The sequence below is a fragment of the Schistocerca americana genome, chromosome 1 (genome assembly GCF_021461395.2).
Source record: "Schistocerca americana isolate TAMUIC-IGC-003095 chromosome 1, iqSchAmer2.1, whole genome shotgun sequence".
Classification (NCBI taxonomy): domain Eukaryota; kingdom Metazoa; phylum Arthropoda; class Insecta; order Orthoptera; family Acrididae; genus Schistocerca; species Schistocerca americana.
In genome coordinates this window covers 354,479,925-354,499,465 of record NC_060119.1, presented here as the reverse complement: position 1 = coordinate 354,499,465, position 19,541 = coordinate 354,479,925, and the positions used below count along the sequence as shown (strand labels likewise).

At 43.2% G+C, this 19,541-nt stretch overlaps 1 protein-coding gene across 1 annotated transcript in view; it reads left to right on the top strand.

Annotated features, from left to right (window-relative positions):
- The first annotated feature begins 999 nt into the window (after positions 1–999).
- LOC124599784 (syndecan-like) overlaps positions 1,000–19,541 on the top strand; it is a 245,753-nt gene continuing 227,211 nt past the window's right edge. The window contains exon 1 of the mRNA XM_047136107.1: positions 1,000–1,235. Within this exon, the coding sequence (XP_046992063.1) occupies positions 1,179–1,235 (57 nt within the window). The 5' untranslated portion in view covers positions 1,000–1,178. The remainder of the gene's footprint in view (positions 1,236–19,541) is intronic.

The window sequence follows — 19,541 nt, the reverse complement described above, 5'->3', positions numbered from 1 at the left end:
TCAACGACGAACCTGGGTGCACGAATGGCAAAACGTCATTTTTTGGATGAATCCAGGTTCTGTTTACAGCATCACGATGGTCGCATCCGTGTTTGGCGACATCGCGGTGAACGCACACTGGAAGCTATACTAGCGTATAACGCGGCGTAATGGTATGGGGTGCCATTGGTTACACGTCTCGGTCACCTCTTGTTCGCATTGACGGCACTTTGAACAGTGGACGTTACAGTTCAGATGTGTTACGACCCGTGGCTCTACCCTTCATTCGATCCCTGCGAAACACTACATTTCAGCAGGATAATGCACGACCGCATGTTGCAGGTCCTGTACGGGGCTTTCTGGATACAGAAAATGTACGACTGCTGCCCTGGCCAGGACGTTCTCGAGATCGCTCACCAATTGAAAACGTATGGTCTATGGTAGCCGAGCAACTGGGTCGTCACAATACGCCAGTCACTACTCTTGATGAACTGTGGTATCGTGTTGAGGCTATATGGGCAGCTGTACATGTACAAGCCATCAAAGCTCTGTTTGACTCAATGCCCAGGCGTATTACGGCCGTTATTACGGCCAGAGGTGGTTGTTCTGGGTACTGATTTCTCGGGATCTATGCACCCAAATTGCATGAAAATGTAATCACATGTAATCATCTGCATTTCTTCTTGGTGTAGCAATTTTAATGGCCAGTAGTGAATGATTGCCCTGGCTCATCCGGATAGCCACAAGTGCTCGTGACGTGTGAGTGATGCAGATTAGTATGACAGAGCCATCTCCTGTTGGGAGCCGACGGCGTGCCGACCAGACTGTGGAGCCGGAGCGGAGTCGCGGCCGTGGACACGTCAGCTGGCGGTGACGTATCGACCGCCTAGGTGGGGGGTGTCAGTGACGGCGGGATGACGGACGGGACAGCTGCGGCCCGGGTCAGCTGCGCAGCTGTGGCCCGTGGCCGCTAGGCGCGCGCCGCGCTTCCCGGAGCTGCGCTACGCAGAACGCTATCTGGCAGGGGAGGGCCTTTCCTTTCCATGCCCGCGCTTCTTTCCGCGAGTGCGCGAGCGCCGATATCGCGCGCTTCCTGCCGACCGCGACCCCGGCCCCGGCCTGCCTGAGGTCGTAACCAGTAGCCAGTAGCCGTCCAACTAGTCAGGGAGTGCGTCCAGCAGCCGCCAGCCGCCGCCGTCATGCTCGTCCGCTCCAAAGCCGTCCTCGCCGCCTGCTTGCTCGTCGCGCTGCTGCCGGTACGTCGCGCTGCGCCGCCACTGTGCACCAGGCTCTGCGTACCAGTGCTGTGCTTCGACACGAATTTTGACTCAAAGCTTACGTCGCATCTCGACAAGTCTCTTATTCTGCTCGATCTAGCGACTCGTGTTGGTACTACATCCGCGACGTGCCTTACCGTTTTTAATGCAATATTGATTTTAACAACAAGAGTGACTGTGAAACACGGACAACAATGTCTTCTAGAGGAGAGGTCACACGTAGCGACAGCTACTAATAAATAATTAAAACACAGTCACGAGGCAGCGACGTCTGTTGGTAATACGTCTACGAGTCTTGCAGCTGTCATTCTCGCGTTAGGAATTACAGTTAGTTTAGTATGATTTATTTCCCTACAGTATTGAATATCATTTCTCGTTTCATCTGACTCTTGTTTACGCATTGTTTAAATGATGGTGCTATTCTCACCCGTTATTTAAGTATGCGAAAACAGATCGAAGGGATAACTTGCATCTCGCTCGCTAAATCATTACATGCTCTCTTTAACAAATAAAATATTGTAACAGGGGCCGAGTCAAGCAATAATTTTGAAGGAGGACGTTTTCGCCGTAAACTATTAGCCTTACTTAAAAATCAGTAAAATTGTTTTGTTATTTCCATGCATACTGCTACTGTATGGACTTCTGTTACAAATACGGCAGGAATTTGTATGATGCTAGGATTCAATGCTACTTATTTCAATGTTTGCAGAATTTGTCAAATACTAGGGTTGGAACTTTTAATAGTGTAAACTATTTATTTATAGCTCGTACAAAGTAGATACGTATTTCAAAGTTTCACTGACTATCAAGGCAGTCACCAGCATTGTGTACAACCCGTTTCCAGCGATGTGGAAGTCGTAGGGCTTCAGTCCGGAGCCGCGCTGCTACTACGGTCGCAGGTTCGAATCCTGCCTCGGGCGTGGATGTGTGTGATGTCGTTAGGTTAGTTAGGTTTAAGTAGTTCTAAGTCTAGGGGACTGATGAGCTCAGATGTTAAGTACCATAGTGCTCAGAGCCATTTGGACCATTTTGAAGTCGTAGGATACTCTTAGCAGTACCAGTTGTGTTGACAGTTTGAGTGGCGCGGTCTATTGCCCGACAAATGTGTAGCGCATGAAGTGTTGCCTTCAGTTTAGAAATCGAGTTGAACTTACAAGGGCTTAAGTTAGTGGAGTGCAGTAGGTGGTATAGCGCTTAGCAGCACCACCAATCAAAAAGCTGGTCGTAGGTTGTGCTCCAAAAATGAACAGCATAGAGACAGAAGTGATGACACTTTCTGCACGACCTCACCATCATTTTGCAGGACAATGCTCATGCACGTACGGTGCAAGCTGTTACTGATTTGTTTGACTGATGGGGCTGCTAAGTGCTATACCACCTTACCACCTACTGCACTAGCCTGACATAAGTCCTCGTGAGTTCAACTCGATTTCTAAACTGAAGTAAACACTTCACGGCATTCGCTTCAGAGCTGCTACAAATTCGTCAGGCAATAGGCCGCTCCGCTCGAACTGTCAACACAACTGGCACTGCTAAGAGTATCCTACGACTTCGACATCGCTGGCAACGGGGTATACACAGTGCGGTGACTGCTTTGAAGGTCAGTAAAACTTGGAAACACGTATCTATTTTGTACGAGTTGAAATAAATAGTTGCCACTATTATAGTTCCAACCCTCGTATTAAGCAGAGCTGTAGCTTCTTGTTGTGCCTAATTCGTAGTTTCTCGGGTATCCACTGCACTCACACCGCGCTAGCAGTCTCTATACTGTATCAAGCGCGTATCGGGAAATACCGTGCTCAATCGAAGACTAGCATCGTTTGGCCAGCATCGTTTGGCCAGACTTGCTCCGTGCAAGAGTAAGCAGTAAACCCAACACGCATGCGCTGTTCCACGAGTCCAGATATATAGGTCGTCTTGTTTGCTGTGTGGACTGTAACCGAACTCTAGTGACAGTACACAGAGGAGGTGCCTTGTTAGTAGTAAGTGTCCACTTACACTACTTTAACTCACAACAGGGGCTGCTGAGTTGCGCAGATGACGAGAGAAGAATGCGTGCGACAGAAATGTAGTTGGTCTGCATTGTGACGTAGTCTACAGCAGAATAGTAAGCATCATTCTAGAAGCATTTTCGTGAGTGCGGTTATGTCAACATTGCGACTGTGACTGAAATTAAGGGGTTCGAGCGACGTAAATATATTAGATCGTCTCGCCTCTTCACTGAACTGATACTTGTGAAATAATATCTGAACAAATTCTCCGTATTCTCTACTTGATGACTGCTGTGCACTAATTTATTAATACTGGTATTGCGTGTGCAACTGTTGAAATGCATTATTTCTTCACGATACTCTGCCGTTACTTCCTTGCTGACGATGTGGGTGTGATATCTGAATGTAGATTTCCCTAGAAGTTTCCTGGGTAATTCCATGATAGGTCAAGGTTTTATTAAATCTGCAACACTTCCTGTATCTTTGTTCGGTGGCAAATCAGCACAGTTGGCGTCATCAAATCTCCGCTGTATATTGTTCATATTCAGGTCTGTTTTTTATTTTCATGTTAATAAATCAGTGTAAATTGTACATGCGTTACGTCCTTTACAACGGAATGACCCTCTTCTTCCTCACTGGTGTTGTACATCAACAATGAGGTGCAACAAGGTTGACAATGACGTCTACTGACCATGTTATATGTTTAGGTCGACCAATAGCGTCGACCATACGCAGGTGCGGGGTGGAAGGGAGCTAGGGTATGACTCACTTCACCCCTTGCAGGCACTTTCCGCAGCTGCACACTTTGCAGTCACCATGTCCGCAGCTTGTGGTCTACTGGCTAGCGTTGCTGTCTCTGGACCACGGGATCCCGGTTTCGATTCCCGGCGGGGTTGGGGATTTTCTCTGCCCGGGGACTGGATGTTTGTGTTGTCCTCATCATTATCATCATTTGTGACAGTGACTAGATTGGATTGTGAAAAAAATGGACTGTGTAAAAATTGGGACTTCGTACGGGCGCTGATGACGGCGCATTTGAACGCGCCACAAACCAAACGTCATAAACGGCCACCATGCAACTGCAGCTCGCACGGGGCAGAAGGGAAGTCCACTATCGGCGCAAACCAAGTTGACACCTCGCACCCATCAGCCGTCGCGCCGAGTGTCACCTTCGTTTCCGCGGATATTAGACTGATGCCTGACAGCGCAAACGAGGAAATATGAATGTTTCCGGTAGAATACCGTGACGTCACTCAAATGTTTGCTGTAAAAGTGAACGCAAAAGAGAGGAAGTTGCATTTTGCGATTCTGTTTCTCAACTCGCCTAACAAATAATTACGAGGAAAAAGAAGACAATTCGGCATACATTGCAACGATCCAAAGAGAAAAAAATTATGGATTTCCTTCAGAAGTCGATGCCAGCCTGGTTTCTCATGGTGCAAACGAATGATGTTCTCTTCACTCTTACCAGACGCAGGTTCATTGTTATACTGTTGTAGTCAGTAGAAAGTATAAGTGTTCACTTTGCTTGTGGTAGTTATCAAGTAAGAAACTTTTTCGACTGCGAGAATTGTCAATGGAAAAATATGTAGCTCCCGCCTTTGTTAAAATTAAGAACATATTTGTGACACGCTTAGACACGCTGCAGAAATCTGTACCATATATAAATTTCAAATTTTTACTGTATTTTTGTAGGTGAATCACACATTAAAGTAATTTTCTATCTTCATCGAGAGCGTGGCGTTGCGGTGACTGCACGCAGGCGGTACAGTAGCGACAACTTCAGGGCTTGGAACCTGACCATAAATCGTAGGTACTTGGTTCGATAACCAGTGACCTACTCAGGTTTCTGCGGTGGAGAGATCTAGAAGAGGAACCACTCGGCCTCGCTAGGTCAAAGAAGGAGCTATTGGATAAAATAAGTAACCTGCAGTGCTAATCGCCGAAGTGGCTCAAACAATAGGCTTGCACTAGACTCGCAACAGCGTGGCATTACTGATTATTAGCTCTTTTGAATTGATGTTATATCTCGAATAAAAAAAGCTTTGCGACTCACTGACTGCTGTTCCTAGGTGGGGGGGGCTGTGTAGCTGTGGCGCAGCAAGCCACAGCGAGAACCAGGCGCGGGAGGAAGAACTAACAGACTGACTGGCTGCTGGGCCCCCACTACTCAACTTGCAGAAACGTCAGTCGCAAAGCTACTTTGATGAAATTATAATCAGCTGTCTTTATTACTGAACGCTTAACACAGTAATTAAAGTACTGCAGTTAGAGAACTATGTGTATCACTTCAAACAGCGTAACCCAGTGCGCAAACTACTCGCGCAGTATTCATCCTATATTTGAGAATGAAAGCACTTTGCAAACATCACCAAATTTTTAATATCATTTGAAGTTTTTTCGGAACTTTTTCTCGCTGACATCCTCACAAAATGACGAAAAGAAAAAAGTTTATCGCGTATACCACTGTTCGTCCGTGCAGTAAAACTGCAGCATCGGGCATGTCATATTTATTTATTACTTATGTACGACTAACTCTACTCGGAACACATTTTGAAGACAATGTCCACATATACTGCTGAATGTGCCTGGAGAATTGCATCGTTCTACGAGACATAGCGCAGGAGATACGACGTTTTGTACATGGGAATTCGATTCTTCAAATAAAAATGGTTCAAATGGCTCTGAACACTATGGGACTTAACATCTGAGGTCATCAGTCCCCTAGAACTTAGAACTACTTCAACCTAACTAACCTAAGGACATCACATAGATCCATGCCCGAGGCAGGACTCGAACCTGCGACTGTAGCGGTCGCGCGTTTCCAGTTTGTAGCGCCTGGAACCGCTCGGTCACTCCGGCCGTCCTCTTCAAATAATCTGAGGTGGGGGTGGATAGTGGTAGATGCTATTTGTTGTGCTGGAAACGGTGGCATTATATTCGGCAGTGACATACTGTTTTTGGAATTATATTAATTATTTATTCGCTTTGTATATTTTAGTGCTGCAGAAATAGTGTTCCGAGCTGATCACATAAGGTCGCGAACTGAAAAAGCAGATAGAATCTTTAGTGACAATTGTACGAACACAAAGAACGGGAGTGTTTCTCCTGTTGCTAGAGCTCGTAACTAAATCTACGGAGCTATTACAGGTAACTGTGGTCCGTAATGAAACTACATACTTCGCTTAACGTAATTCATCCGCTCTTGAGAAGACAAACGCAGAGATGCAATCTGTGTAAAGTTTGCGGTGAAACTTTATCAAATACAGAAGGGGAACGCGTTAAACATGGAGGCAAAGAATGTGTAAAGTACGGGTACTGTCTCGTATCTCTGTATTTGCACAGCGATGGAGATTAGCATGTTCCCTGCGGGCACCCTTTACTTCCTGGAATCGGTTATTAACAGCAATTTCAGTCCATATTAACAGGGGATTAAATAACTCCGAAATACGTCTCGCGGTCGTAAAAACAAACTTGATTGAAACACAGTGTCTCTAATAAAGTGATACTCGTAAGTCTCGCTCGTTTACTTATTTACTCATCCAGTGATCACCGGCCACGTGGGTCATGCTGTGCGTTAACAGTTAGTCCTCACTGCCGTCTGTCTTTTTTGCTGTTTCCGCCCAACTGACTACATTCACAGTTTCCGTCTCAGATCTGCTAAAATATTCGCACTCTGATTTTTTTTCCGTCTACTCCAGTTTTGTGTCGCTTGATTCACTCATTGGTATTAGTTGGACAGCATATAAAAGGTTTCTTTTTCTCTCTGGAAAATTTTGTAGCTTCGTATGAATGGCAAGTTGCGTTGTGGCTTGAAAAGTCAGCTGTACGCAACGGACGTCCTGAGGACACAAGGTCGTGATTCTACTACAACGCCCGCAGTGTACTGTTATCGACCAGCAGACGGCCTTGCGCTCGCAAGTGAGATAGCAGCTTGGTATTTACACTAAAAAGTGGAAGCGGCATAGTCCTTCCTATGCCCGTATGCTTTTTCCGCAACTATATGGTATGCGAGCGGATGTTGGTTTCATTTTCACTGCCCGGTTTTCAAGCAGGGCTTCATGCTGTTGCAAGGCTTGTTCGGTCATTTCTCCCAAGTGTCTTACAAAACGTGCTTTGTGTCAGTGTCTCCCTCTGTAACGCAGTGAGCTGGATTTCGACCCGGGGAAACAAGAGGGTGTCCAACTTAAACAGAACCATGCCTGCCACAGCAGTGTACTGTTCAGGCTAACTTTCGGCCGAGAGATCTTTACTATCCATGTATGTTAACATGTGATTTTCTTATCAAATTGCTTGACTGGTAGTTGCCGTTTACTTGTTCATAAGCCGGTTTGAACTGTAGGTGAACCTCGTTTGTCTCTGACCCGAGAAGAAAGGAGGTAGTGGGTTTGAACCATAGAGTAGAAATACCTCTGGAGTAAGCATCCTGATGGGCAGAACTGATTTTGTGTCGTCAACATGCAATGCTAGTCCGGTCACGTGATCTCGGGAGGCCGTAGGTTTGCCCATAAAACGCCTTGTAAATTTTGAATGTCATTACACGCCTAGTATAGATTGAGTCTCTTTGCAAGTGTCGTGGATTTGGTACAGACGTTTCGTAACCATCATAACAATTTTTACTTCATCCCTGGAATAAACCGGATTCTAAGCTTTGAAGAGCTGCTTTCCAACAAGTGTCACAGCTCAGATGCATCCACTTGTTGGTAACAGGTTCAGGCACAGCTATTTTTCTATATTACACTACACTTAATTCTAATGCTGAGTCCGTCGTAGTAAATGTTTGCTGAGATAGCACTGCAAAAAGACTTGATAGCAAGTTAGTCCCTCTAAAAGTGTGCGAAAATGTTTCGGATTTGCCGCATATTAGCGATTGTACTCCTGCTGCTTCGTAGTTTTTTCTGCGGTATTTGGGTATTGTTTTCCTCTTTCTTGCGGGCTAGCGCACAATTTTGCTTGCTGGTAACACTTTGACGTATTTATTTACTACATTTTATATACATGCTCGCACTACAGTTCAGACTAGGAAAGTAGTGAAAAAATTTCGATCGCCGATTAATTGTAGGTACTACAACGCCAGATGTATTCCATATATTAAAAATATATCGTATATGAAACGTTCCATTCTCCTCTCCCCCCCCCCCCCCCACCCCCGCCCCCTCCGAACAAACAAAAGGTTAGAAAACAGTTGCCCATGTAACATTTATTTTAACTCTTCGGTGTCACTTGTTGAGGCATATATCATACAACAGCATCAAGGGATGTAGTCAGTGACACGCATGAAGGAACATGATGCCATTTTATGTACTAATATCTTATGCTTGTTAATCAGTGGGCAAAGACAATAAATGGAAGGTAAAACCCAAAAAAGCCGTTGAATTTGTACTTTACCAATACAAAAATGTCTGTCACAAAATTTGGTCCTGCGCATATTTGTAGTAGTAAATGGACGTCGAAGATTTGCAATCTGGCAACACTGTAATCAGGTGTATGGTAACTCCTCTGTCAGGATATGGCAGTATTGCCGTGCAGTTGGTACAGTGGATAGCGTTTTGGGTTAGTCTTTTTTGCTAAAAGTAGTCTGAGTGGTACAACATGTACCCGTTATATAGCGGTTAAAGTGGGTCTTCTACAAAACATTTGCAGTTACGTACTACGAACACAGAAATTGAAATACAATCGTTTTCATTGGTCAGCTTTTAAAGAAACCTTTTTTTTGCACGTTATGGGCTCAAATTGTTTTGCGCCACTGCATCCACAAGATACCAAACTTGTCATGTGTGTACCACCGCCCATTGGTCCCACGTTCAGGTCCATTACATTTCGTTAGTGCCTTACGTCACCAACAGGGCCAGAACGTACTTTACAAATTATTTCGATGGGCCCATTCAGGAAGGGTACACAGAAAACAGGTTTCGAATCTGGTAGATGCAGTGGCGCGAAACAGTTCACGTCGACGACGCGCAAAAGGCTTCTTCAGAAGCTGACCAGCGAAAACGACTGTACTTACGTTTCTGTGTTCGTAGTACGTAGCTGAAAATATTTTGTAAAAGATCCACTGTAATCGCTATATAACGATTAAGACGGCTCAAATATCGTACCACGCAGACTACTTTAGCAAATACAAACGAATAAGCACGACCCAGAATCGAACCTTCGACCTCCCGCAGCCTAACCCAAAACGCCATCCACTGCACGTGCACAACACTGCTAATATATCCTGAGAGAGATAGTTACTGTACAGTTGATTACAGTGTAGCCAGACTGACAATCTTCGACGTATATTTACTGCCCGAAATATGCACAGGACGAAATTCTGTGAGACATTTTTGTATTGCTGGTATGTGAGGAATCGCACCGCGAAGTCGGATTTTACGAATTTTTCTTCACCTTGTATGTATATTCTCTTTCCTGTTCTGCAAAACGCCGAATCCGACCAACGACCTGGAGTGGAATATTTCGAGAACATTTTGCTTTTGAGTAAAACACGAGATCATTTTTTCATGTTCCATACATGTGAAGTATATTTCTGTTTAAAACGAACTGACCGTCAGTTACGCAGGTGCGAGCTATCAGAAATTTTCTAAGGGGAAACAAATCTGATTTTTGCCAATCTGTTTTGGGTTTCATCACTGTCAAAGGAAGTGGCCAGTTTTCGAGTGGATTTCAGTTGCCTTTTATGTGTATGAATACAAAGAAATTACCGCTGCAGGTCACCAAAGACTAGGTTTCAGTAGCTACTGGGAAATGAAGAAGCTTGCACAGGATAGAGTAGCATGGAGAGCTGCATCAAACCAGTCTCTGGACTGAAGACAACAACAACAACAACAACAACAACAACAACATTGCACACACAATAAAACATTCAGAACATTAACTCAGAATGCAACTGAAACAGCACAGTACGTCAAAGTGCTCATAAAACACTGAACAGAAACTTTTTCTCCTTCTATGCATTTATCTTTGCACTCCTAGCAACAACAATGTTTCACCTTTTCTGCCACTTACAAAAAGATGATGCAAACGGAAGAAATGCATGTAATGTAATAATTTCGAACTCTACGGAAGCCGTAAACAAACGGCGGTATTCCTGTATCACGTGACAGTCCCAGTTTAACGTTGATAACATGCGCTGAACGCAGTGCTCGGTCCATAGATACTTCCGCTAATGGTTCGAACGCCCTGTTCGGAGAGTGATATTAGTTTTAAATGTGCCGTTACTGTGGTTCTGCATGAGTGTCCAAATAAAGGTTGAATTGAGAAAGTTTCGAGTCCTGAAATTGTTCATTGTAGCACTGAAAACTGATGTTCATCCTGGATTAGGCGGCACACTCCTAGTGGACTGTGCTTCAGGACGCTGTGTAGTCGCTACGTCTACATAAAATCTTCACAGATGAGAGTGAATGGCAACGTGCTTTGTATGAGTGTATGCCTATGTACCTCTCTTAATATCTCTAATCTCATTAATGATCATTCTTTTTATTTCATAGTGAAGGCAGTGATTTTCAGTTTATCCAGTGGCAAGTCGAAATGCGTATCCAACCAAAGTACAACCTGTTCTTCTTGTCAAGATGGTCGCTACGACCGAAACCAGTAGAAAATAAATAATAAAATTCGTACACCTGATGGCACACACACAATCCTCCGAATGTTTTATTTTATTCTGCTTCCAAGAAATTGTACTCTATTTTGCCATCGAAAATAAATGTTTACATAGTGTACATAATTCTACAGAGAAAATAGATAATTGAATATTTACTGACCTGAAAGCACAATCCGTCATTTCTTCCGCAATAATTTTTTTACGAATAGCCGGATAAGTGAACTAGACAAATGGTTCAAATGGCTCTGAGCACTATGGGACTTAAATGCTCAGGTCATCAGTCCCATAGAACTTAGAACTACTTAAACCTAACTAACCTAAGGACATCGCACACATCCATGCCCGAGGCAGGATTCGAACCTGCGACCATATCGGTCGCGCGGTTCCAGACTGTAGCCTATAGAACCCCTCGGCCACCCCGACCGGATGAACTAGACATTTTTGCGTCATCAACTCACACTATTTCTTAATCACATACGATACAGGGCTATGAAAAATATGAATACTATTAAAATAGACATATTTTATTCTACACTCCCCAGGAAATTAATATAGCTGTATAAAGGTGAATGTCTTCAGTAAACAAACTAGAAGGCAATCTTTGCGAGGAAAAGGTGAAAACAGCCAAATTAGTTGCATTAGTAAAAAGGTTTATTAAATTCCATGACCTAGGTTTCGACGTCTTTAAAAAAGTCTTCTACGGCAGAATCAGTGATTGACAGTGGTTGTATAATGTTGTGGAGATACGTTATAATGGAAGCGTAAGTCACAAACGAAGGTAAAATTCGCCTCCATAACACTACAATCACAACAAACAGTGCTGAATGTCACAGGTACACACGTGAGAATGTCTCTTTCTCAGAGAATTTTTGCGGGTAGTCTTGTAAACAGCCGAGAGTCGGCTCGCCGGCAGGGTCCGAGAGTGGAGCAAGATACAGTCGCGCTCTGCGACTTTAGACAATCATGTAGCTGGCAGTTTGCATCCCTCGAAAATTATTCACCACAGCTCTCAAACAAGGATAACTACCTGCAGTGTGAGGTGAGCTGAGAGTACTTGGTGCCCTATTTTATAGTTCGTACATTGCCGCGTTTGGTAATATATTTTGCCGTACTCGTGCACACGTTAAATAACAGTACCCTTAGAAATGAGTGTTTCGAGCCATAATATATTACATGGCATGTTTCTGAGTGAAGAAATTGCCCGTTTTATCTCCTGAACGAACATCAGAAGCAGTTAGCCAGCTCTTGACTTAGTGCTACGTAACAAATTACGTACAAAAACATAATAGACATGTTACATAGAATTAATAAGCTAAAATAAAAAATGCCTCCGAAGAGACTGGATCCCACGAAAATAAAAGAATATTAATGGAAAAACTAGCGCTATGCACCCCATCAGCTTGTAACTAAGTGCTCTACGAACGTGTACTGGCATTGTCGTGTTGGATACGCACTGTGAGTGAATGTCAGCGATGTGTCGGCGAAAAAAAGTTATCCATATCGATATAGTTTTAATATCTCCACAGAAGAAACTTGCTACAATATCTACAACTGAAGAAATCAGGCAAAGAAGCTTGGTAACCTAGGTTAATTAACATAGAGAGACTAGTGACGTTATGTTTGAAAGTAATCGTTTTGGAATTCGGAAAAATTCCATTTATCTTCGGGTAATACATCGGTATCTATAATTTTGTATGATGTGCATTTTTTGATTGTATTATTAAATGTTGAAGTGTTGAACAGATCATAGGAATTTACGTGTGGTTTCGTCAGTGAATACATACAAAAACGTTCAAATGAATGTGTGTCCGGAAACGCCAGATATCTGCCTTATTTGGCTTTGGATTTTGAGCGTCTGTGGGTATCAAAATGAAATTTGTGTAATTTTTACTTTACCAAATATTAAAGAGAATAAACGTAGTTGGTGCTAGAAGTATTAGTGTCGCAAGCAGTCCGACTTTAACATTAATGGATTTACGCATAGAAGTATCTAGTAGAATGGCAATTTTGGGTCCAGTCGTAAAGAATATTTCTTCCCTCTCTATCGTTGACATTCTTGTGAAGTTTCGGTATCACTGTGGATTTCCCATCAAAAGCACCTACAACGAAATCCTTGCATGCTCACGAATCATCCCGCCGCCTAATCCGCTCGCTTATCCAGCTCTAACACTGCCACAAAAAGTATTACAAATGCAACTGCAGCTCACGCTCTTCCATTGCAACCTCTTCCTTCATGCACAGAACTACGAACAGAAGGATGTCGCGGACAGTGATTTTTCAGCCATCACAGGCTGTGTGTGAACGCTACTGACATCTGCTCTCGCAAGACAATCGGACACTTCTAGAAAGTACTTGCAAGGAACTATCAGTGAAAATTCGCCCTTAGTGTATATACCTCTGCGAGTACGTCTGAGACTACCGAACCGTGTGAGAGCAAAAAATTATCACGTGTATTCTAGCCCTTAGAAAGCGCGTCGCAGCTGCGCCTAGTGAACTCACAAAGTGCTATTATGAAGCACTTTCTAACGACAGTCATCACAATATGTTGTCATTTTATTTTTATGGAAGTGAATTTTATCGTCGTTTGTGGCTAATGGCAACATCTTAACGTGCCTCCATAATCACTGATTCTTGTGAAGATGTTGTTTTTAAAGACGTCGAAATCTAGATCAGCGGGTTGTAATAACCCTTTTTACTATTTCATATGATTTGGCTGTTGTTCACCCTCTCCTCATGAAGATTGCATTGTATAATTGCTGCTTCCCGCCATGTTGAAGATTTTAAAATATAAGACGTTGATTCCGCTATGTAGTATCCGCAGTCATCAGTGACTTTAAAAATTCCTATCTTTCACAGTCAAACTAGGGACACCAAAATACGATATGGTTTGCATAAGCTTCTGACTTAGTATCACACCCACTTGCAGGGGAGTGGTAAACTTTGATTTTATATAAATGTAGAGAAAAAGAGGAATGGTTGAAGTTGACTGGTGGCGGAAATCTTTGATCGATCCAAATGGGTCCTCTTAAATAGTCATTTCAGAAATTTGAGGTAATGCCGCATGATACTAACCTGCGTTTGTTGGGGCACTTTCCACATCTCTTCCTGTTGAGCTTTCTTCTCTAGCACGTAAAGTTCCTCATTATAGAGAATGCCTTCGTGAGTATGCTCCCTAAATAGTTTCACTGCCTGTGCCTCTCTCTTTGTGTTTCGATTGTTAAGAGACACGTGAAGATTCTTTGGCAAACACAGAACTTCAAACATTCCGAAAGGCACTTCGCGAAAAGAATACGGTTCTTCAAAGGATTCCAGTATAAAATCTCTCTAATACTTGCGTCAAGGCCATGCAGACCAGTTACGGAATGAAATTTTACTCTGCAACAGAGTCTACGCTGATCTGAAGCTTTTTGGTGTGGTATCGGCCACTATCCTATGGGCCGCACTAGCAAATACGCGCTCCGCCAATTACGCCGCCCCGTTTCTTACAGCTTCCAACACGGGCCCGAGAGCGCTGTCACGAACAATTACGACGCTGCAGATGAGATGCAAGCATCCCCTCTCCGGTGCATCAGAGGCGGGTGTTCTTAAGATTGCTGGCCGATGTGGCCGAACAGTTCTAGACACTTCAGTCTGGAACCGCGCGACCGCTACGGCCGCAGGTTCGAATCCTGCCTCGGGCATGGATGTGTGTAAAGTTCTTAGGTTAGTTAGGTTTAAGTAGTTCTAAGTTCTAGGGAACTGATGACCTAGTCCCATAGTGCTCAGAGCCATTTGAACTATTTTTAATTAAGATTCACTCAGTGGGCCCATTTTGGGTATTTGCCAATTGAATAACATTTAAAGACTTTCATAATGGCCAGGGCTCGTGAGCTACTGAATATTATTATATTGAAGACACTCTTAAATCTGCGGGAACCATACATGTTTGATACTGTTACCAACTGACGCAGTATCTACAGCAACGAAGTTACGTTTTTTTCTGTTTGATGTTAGATGCAAATAAATTGTCTGAATTCCCTGGTAATGAACAGCATCTGTTCCTCGTTCCTGTATCCATTAAAGAACCACACAGCGTGCAAGGAAGTTAAAACAGGCTGGCAGATTAAAACTGTGTGTCGGACCAGGACTCGAACTTGGAATCTTAGCCTTTCGTGCTTAAGAGCACTTCACGCATAGTTGATAACGACAAGCTACGTTCTTCACTGATGATGTGTGATAACAATCCTGCAGTTATTACGTCATCCACCCTTACTGTATAAGCCCGTCTCACGTTTTGTAATCACTAATTTTTAGCGTTCGTTGTGTCCACGTACCAGAAATTGCTGCGTTCGCCCCCCCCCCTTTTTTTTGAATAATTTGTTCTTCATTTTTCATACACAGGGCATGTTTCCGAACAATTCAACTATCGACAGTGTCATTGTGAACAGAAAAATTCACAAAGCAAATTAATGAAAAATCATTTTGCAACCTAGACTGCATATTCTTTCTTGGAAAAACGTTATGCTGTTACCAATTTACATGCGTCTGTCTGAAAACAAAATTTTTTACGGTGACTGTTAATAATGAAATTGTTCAGGAACGTGTCCAGCGTATGAAAACTAAAGCGCAAGTTACGGCTCAAAGGTAATAAACGTGTTATTTTAACATCATTGCAGTTTCGAGGCATACGGGGTACAAAATATTCTCGCAGTAGTGTAATAGGAATCTATTCTACATCTACGTGATTACTTTGCTGTTCTTAATAAAGTGCGTGGCCGAGGGTTGAATGATCCATCTTAAAGCTGTATCTCTACCGTTCAACTGTCGAACAGCGCACGGGAGAAACGAGCGCTTAAATTTTTCTGTACGAGCTCTGAATTTGTCGTGGAAATTATTAAAAGCATCTCTCATTGAAGTACGCGCTATATTTCGAACTTACGCAAAACTTTGCCCAGTCTTGGGAATTTTAGTTCTTTTAAATTTGGCATGTATTTTTTACTAATACTAATATTAGAGAATCCAAGAGACAGTTAAGATATTTGGGTATTTTGTTCTAGAAGAGAGGACATTCTAGGATATAATAACAGGAAGCTGTGGAATGCAGAATGCTGTAGTGGTAGTATCTGGAACGACCGCCATCGTCGTGACATTCAGGGCATAGGGCGCAACATAGTCTGTGATCACAAATTCCTCTTTATCCCAGCACTGGGTGAAACGACGATCCAAATAAGAGATGTATGCAGAACATTATTCCTGCTGTAACTAGATTAGTCATCCTTTTAATTCGTTGAAATTGTTGATATGCAGATCTTGATGAGCACCCAGAACGAGAAATGCATAGTTTATGTATAAGCAAACACGCCAAACAGAGGTTATTGAAGTATGTAATTAAATCATCATCATCATTTAAGACTGATTATGCCTTTCAGCGTTCAGTCTGGAGCATAGCCCCCCTTATACAGTTCCTCCATGATCCCCTATTCAGTGCTAACATTGGTGCCTCTTCTGATGTTAAACCTATTACTTCAAAATCATTCTTAACCGAATCCAGGTACCTTCTCCTCGGTCTGCCCCGACTCCTCCTACCCTTATGTAATTAAAATATATTTAAAATGATCTGTGACTGATTTGTAAATTATACGATGAAACACAACAAAAAAATTCGAAAATGTCTTGTTCGTTTTATGCGATTCAGTACCGGTATGGTAGAAGACCCAGTGGCAAAGTGAGGACTATATGGATAAATGTGAGTAATTACAAATGGCCTGCGAAGGACATGGCTTGCGGAGAGTGGAGGTACTAAGCACCGCACTCACCTGCAGTTACAGAATGCCGAGGACTTGCCGTTAATCTACAAGGAAAACCACTGACAGTACGCTGTTAGCGAACCATGCGGCCATGGTGTTTATTGTTTATGTGGGAACCGTCCCAGTAAAGAATAGGCAGAGAGACTGGCAAGATTGAGAGGTTAGTGGAGCGTTTCTTGGACGGAAGGAGAAAGTAGGCCCTGATTGTTACACTTCTGTCAGTTCTGGTGGTGTTTACATAGTTTCGTTCAACCTCTGTATTTGCAATATCTAAATCAGAAGGGAGCGAGGTGGTGGCGCAGTGGTTAGCACACTCGACTCCCATTCGGGAGGACGGCGGTTCAATCCCGCGTCCGGCCATTTTTATTTAGGCTTTTCCGTGATTTCCCTAAATCGCTTCAGGCAAATGCCGGGATGGTTCCTTTGACAGAGCACGGCCGAATTCTTTCCCTATTCCTCCCTAATACGATGAGACCGGTGACCTCGATGTTTGGTTTCTTCCCCCAAATCAACCCACCAACCCAAATCAGAAGTATCGCGACAGCCCTAGGTAAGCGAAATTGACCACAAGATGTCTCGGAAAGGGGACCTGACACTACAAAAGAACGCGGATTGTGCTGTAACGTCAGAAGGCAAGCTGTAACAGCAATATGGGTGAGTCAGGAGAGCGTGGACTCGTCATTGGATGTCATCCGAGTAACAAATCAATCAGGAATATTTCAACCGTTCTAAAGTACCCAAAAGTCGGCTGTTGGTGATGTGATTGTGCAGGGGAAAGACGAAGAAACAATCACGACTAAACGAGGACTAGGCAGTCCTCGTGTACTGACGGACACGGACCGTCGAGGATTACAGAGGGTGGTCGTAAAAATCCGCACTAAATCGCCGGAAGAAATCAGTCCTGAGCTTCAAAAGTGCTACCAGCAGCCCAAGTGGCAGGCACAGTGACTGTGCAGAGGGAGCTAAAGAATGGGTTACAGTGGCTGAGCTTCTTCTCACAAGCCACACATCTGCCTGTAACTGATAAGTGACGCTTGAGCTGCTGTAAAGAGTGACGCCGCTGTATAGTGGGTGACAGTAAACGAGTGACTTTGAGCGACGAATCACCCTGTGCCAATCCGATGGAAGAGTTTCCGTTTGGTGACCTAAAAGAACGTTAATTACCATCACGTGTAGCTCTGAAGCTGAAGTACGAACGTGTTGATGTTACGATATGGGGGTGTTTTTCTTTTTTAAGGTATGTTGCCCTTATTGCGCTTACGAAAACGCTAAATGCGGAAGGATATGAACACATTTTATGTCATTGTCTCCTGCGTACGGTGGAGGAACACTTAGGAGACGATGGCTCATTGTATCAGCATGACGATGCACCTTGTTATACAGCAGTACGTATAAGGCAATCGTTTGCAGACAATGACATTCCTGAAGCGGACTAGCCTGCTCACAGGCCCAACTTGAACGTAATGGAACACCTTCGAAATGAGTTACAACTTCGACTTAGCTCCGGACCGCAGCGGTCAACGTCACCACCTTCTCTGGTTTTTCTGTAATTCTATCTTGTGTGTTGGTATGGGGCTGCAGCTGGTCGAGCACTTGAAGAAATTAGATACCAACAACCGTGATCGTAACCCTCCGTTACTCTCGCGAAAATTCGTGACATGGTCACTTGCGCGGATGACAGGTGTCATCTACAAAGCAAGCGGTATATTTGTATACTTTAAACGGTCTTTATGACTGATTTTATGATTTTTTGTTCAATCTAAATATAATACATTTGATATTCGTACACAGTATAATATATTCCAACGTTTGAAACAGTTCGACCATTCCAAGAACAATATCTTCAGCTGAATTACTGGCATTACATCGTCCCTCTGGTTGCTTACCGACGTACGGTTCTAAATTCAAAGTATAAGTTGTTTTTACATCAACCAAAGCAAACACTTTTAACTCATACTTTGCTGGTTTGCTAGGATGTATTGCCTGAATGGAATGGGCAGTTTCCTCTAAATGCCAAAAGCTGTTCTTCAACAGTAAGATATTCACTAGGTGAAAAAATATTTTTGGCAATTGTTCGTGAATAGTTCAAGTACCTCTCTGATAGGAGTTAACTTGTCAGTCTCTCTGCGAACACCACTATCACGGATATTACCAAACCTAAGACATCTCAACAGAAACCTGAATCGGTTTTCACTTATGCATAAATAACATGATTCAAGTCCGTTTCCCTTTGAGTTATACCACAATTTCCATATACTCTTCCTAGAAAATCTTAAAGATACACACAGATATAACAAACCAATGAAAGCTCTGATGTCTATCGCATCTGTTTCTTTAGCATCTCTTTCCCTAGAGAAGTTACCACGAACTTCACTGATGGGTATATTAGTGCATGATGCGATAATGCTTATTGTGTTTTTTATACGAGCTTGATTTTTTGGTCCACGCAAATATGTAATAATATTAAAAGATCTGCTTCTAACAATGGTAGGATGTTTATTTTTCCTCCCTTAGTTATTCCATCTTTCCCTAAAAGAAATGCATCCTCTTGAGTTACTTCTCCTGTGACTCATATTCACCATTCTCTGGCACTTCCCGTTCTGTTCCTGAATCATGACCGCTTTCATGAACACAACCCTCAGTCTCTTAGTCAGCGCTATCACTGTGAGCATCATCATCACTCACTTCATTGAACCATCCCAACCATACATTAGGATCTCTACTAAACTCTGTCCGAGGTTTTTTGCTTTTGTCATTTCTTCTACAATCTAAAAATAAAGAGAATGCTAGGTGACACGGAAGGTAACTGCAGTCAGTTTCAACAAGTCCAAATTTACGCACATGAAAGATCGTTTGAATCTAGGAAAGCACTAAAGTAATACAGACTTACTTTGTTTCAGATTGTGGC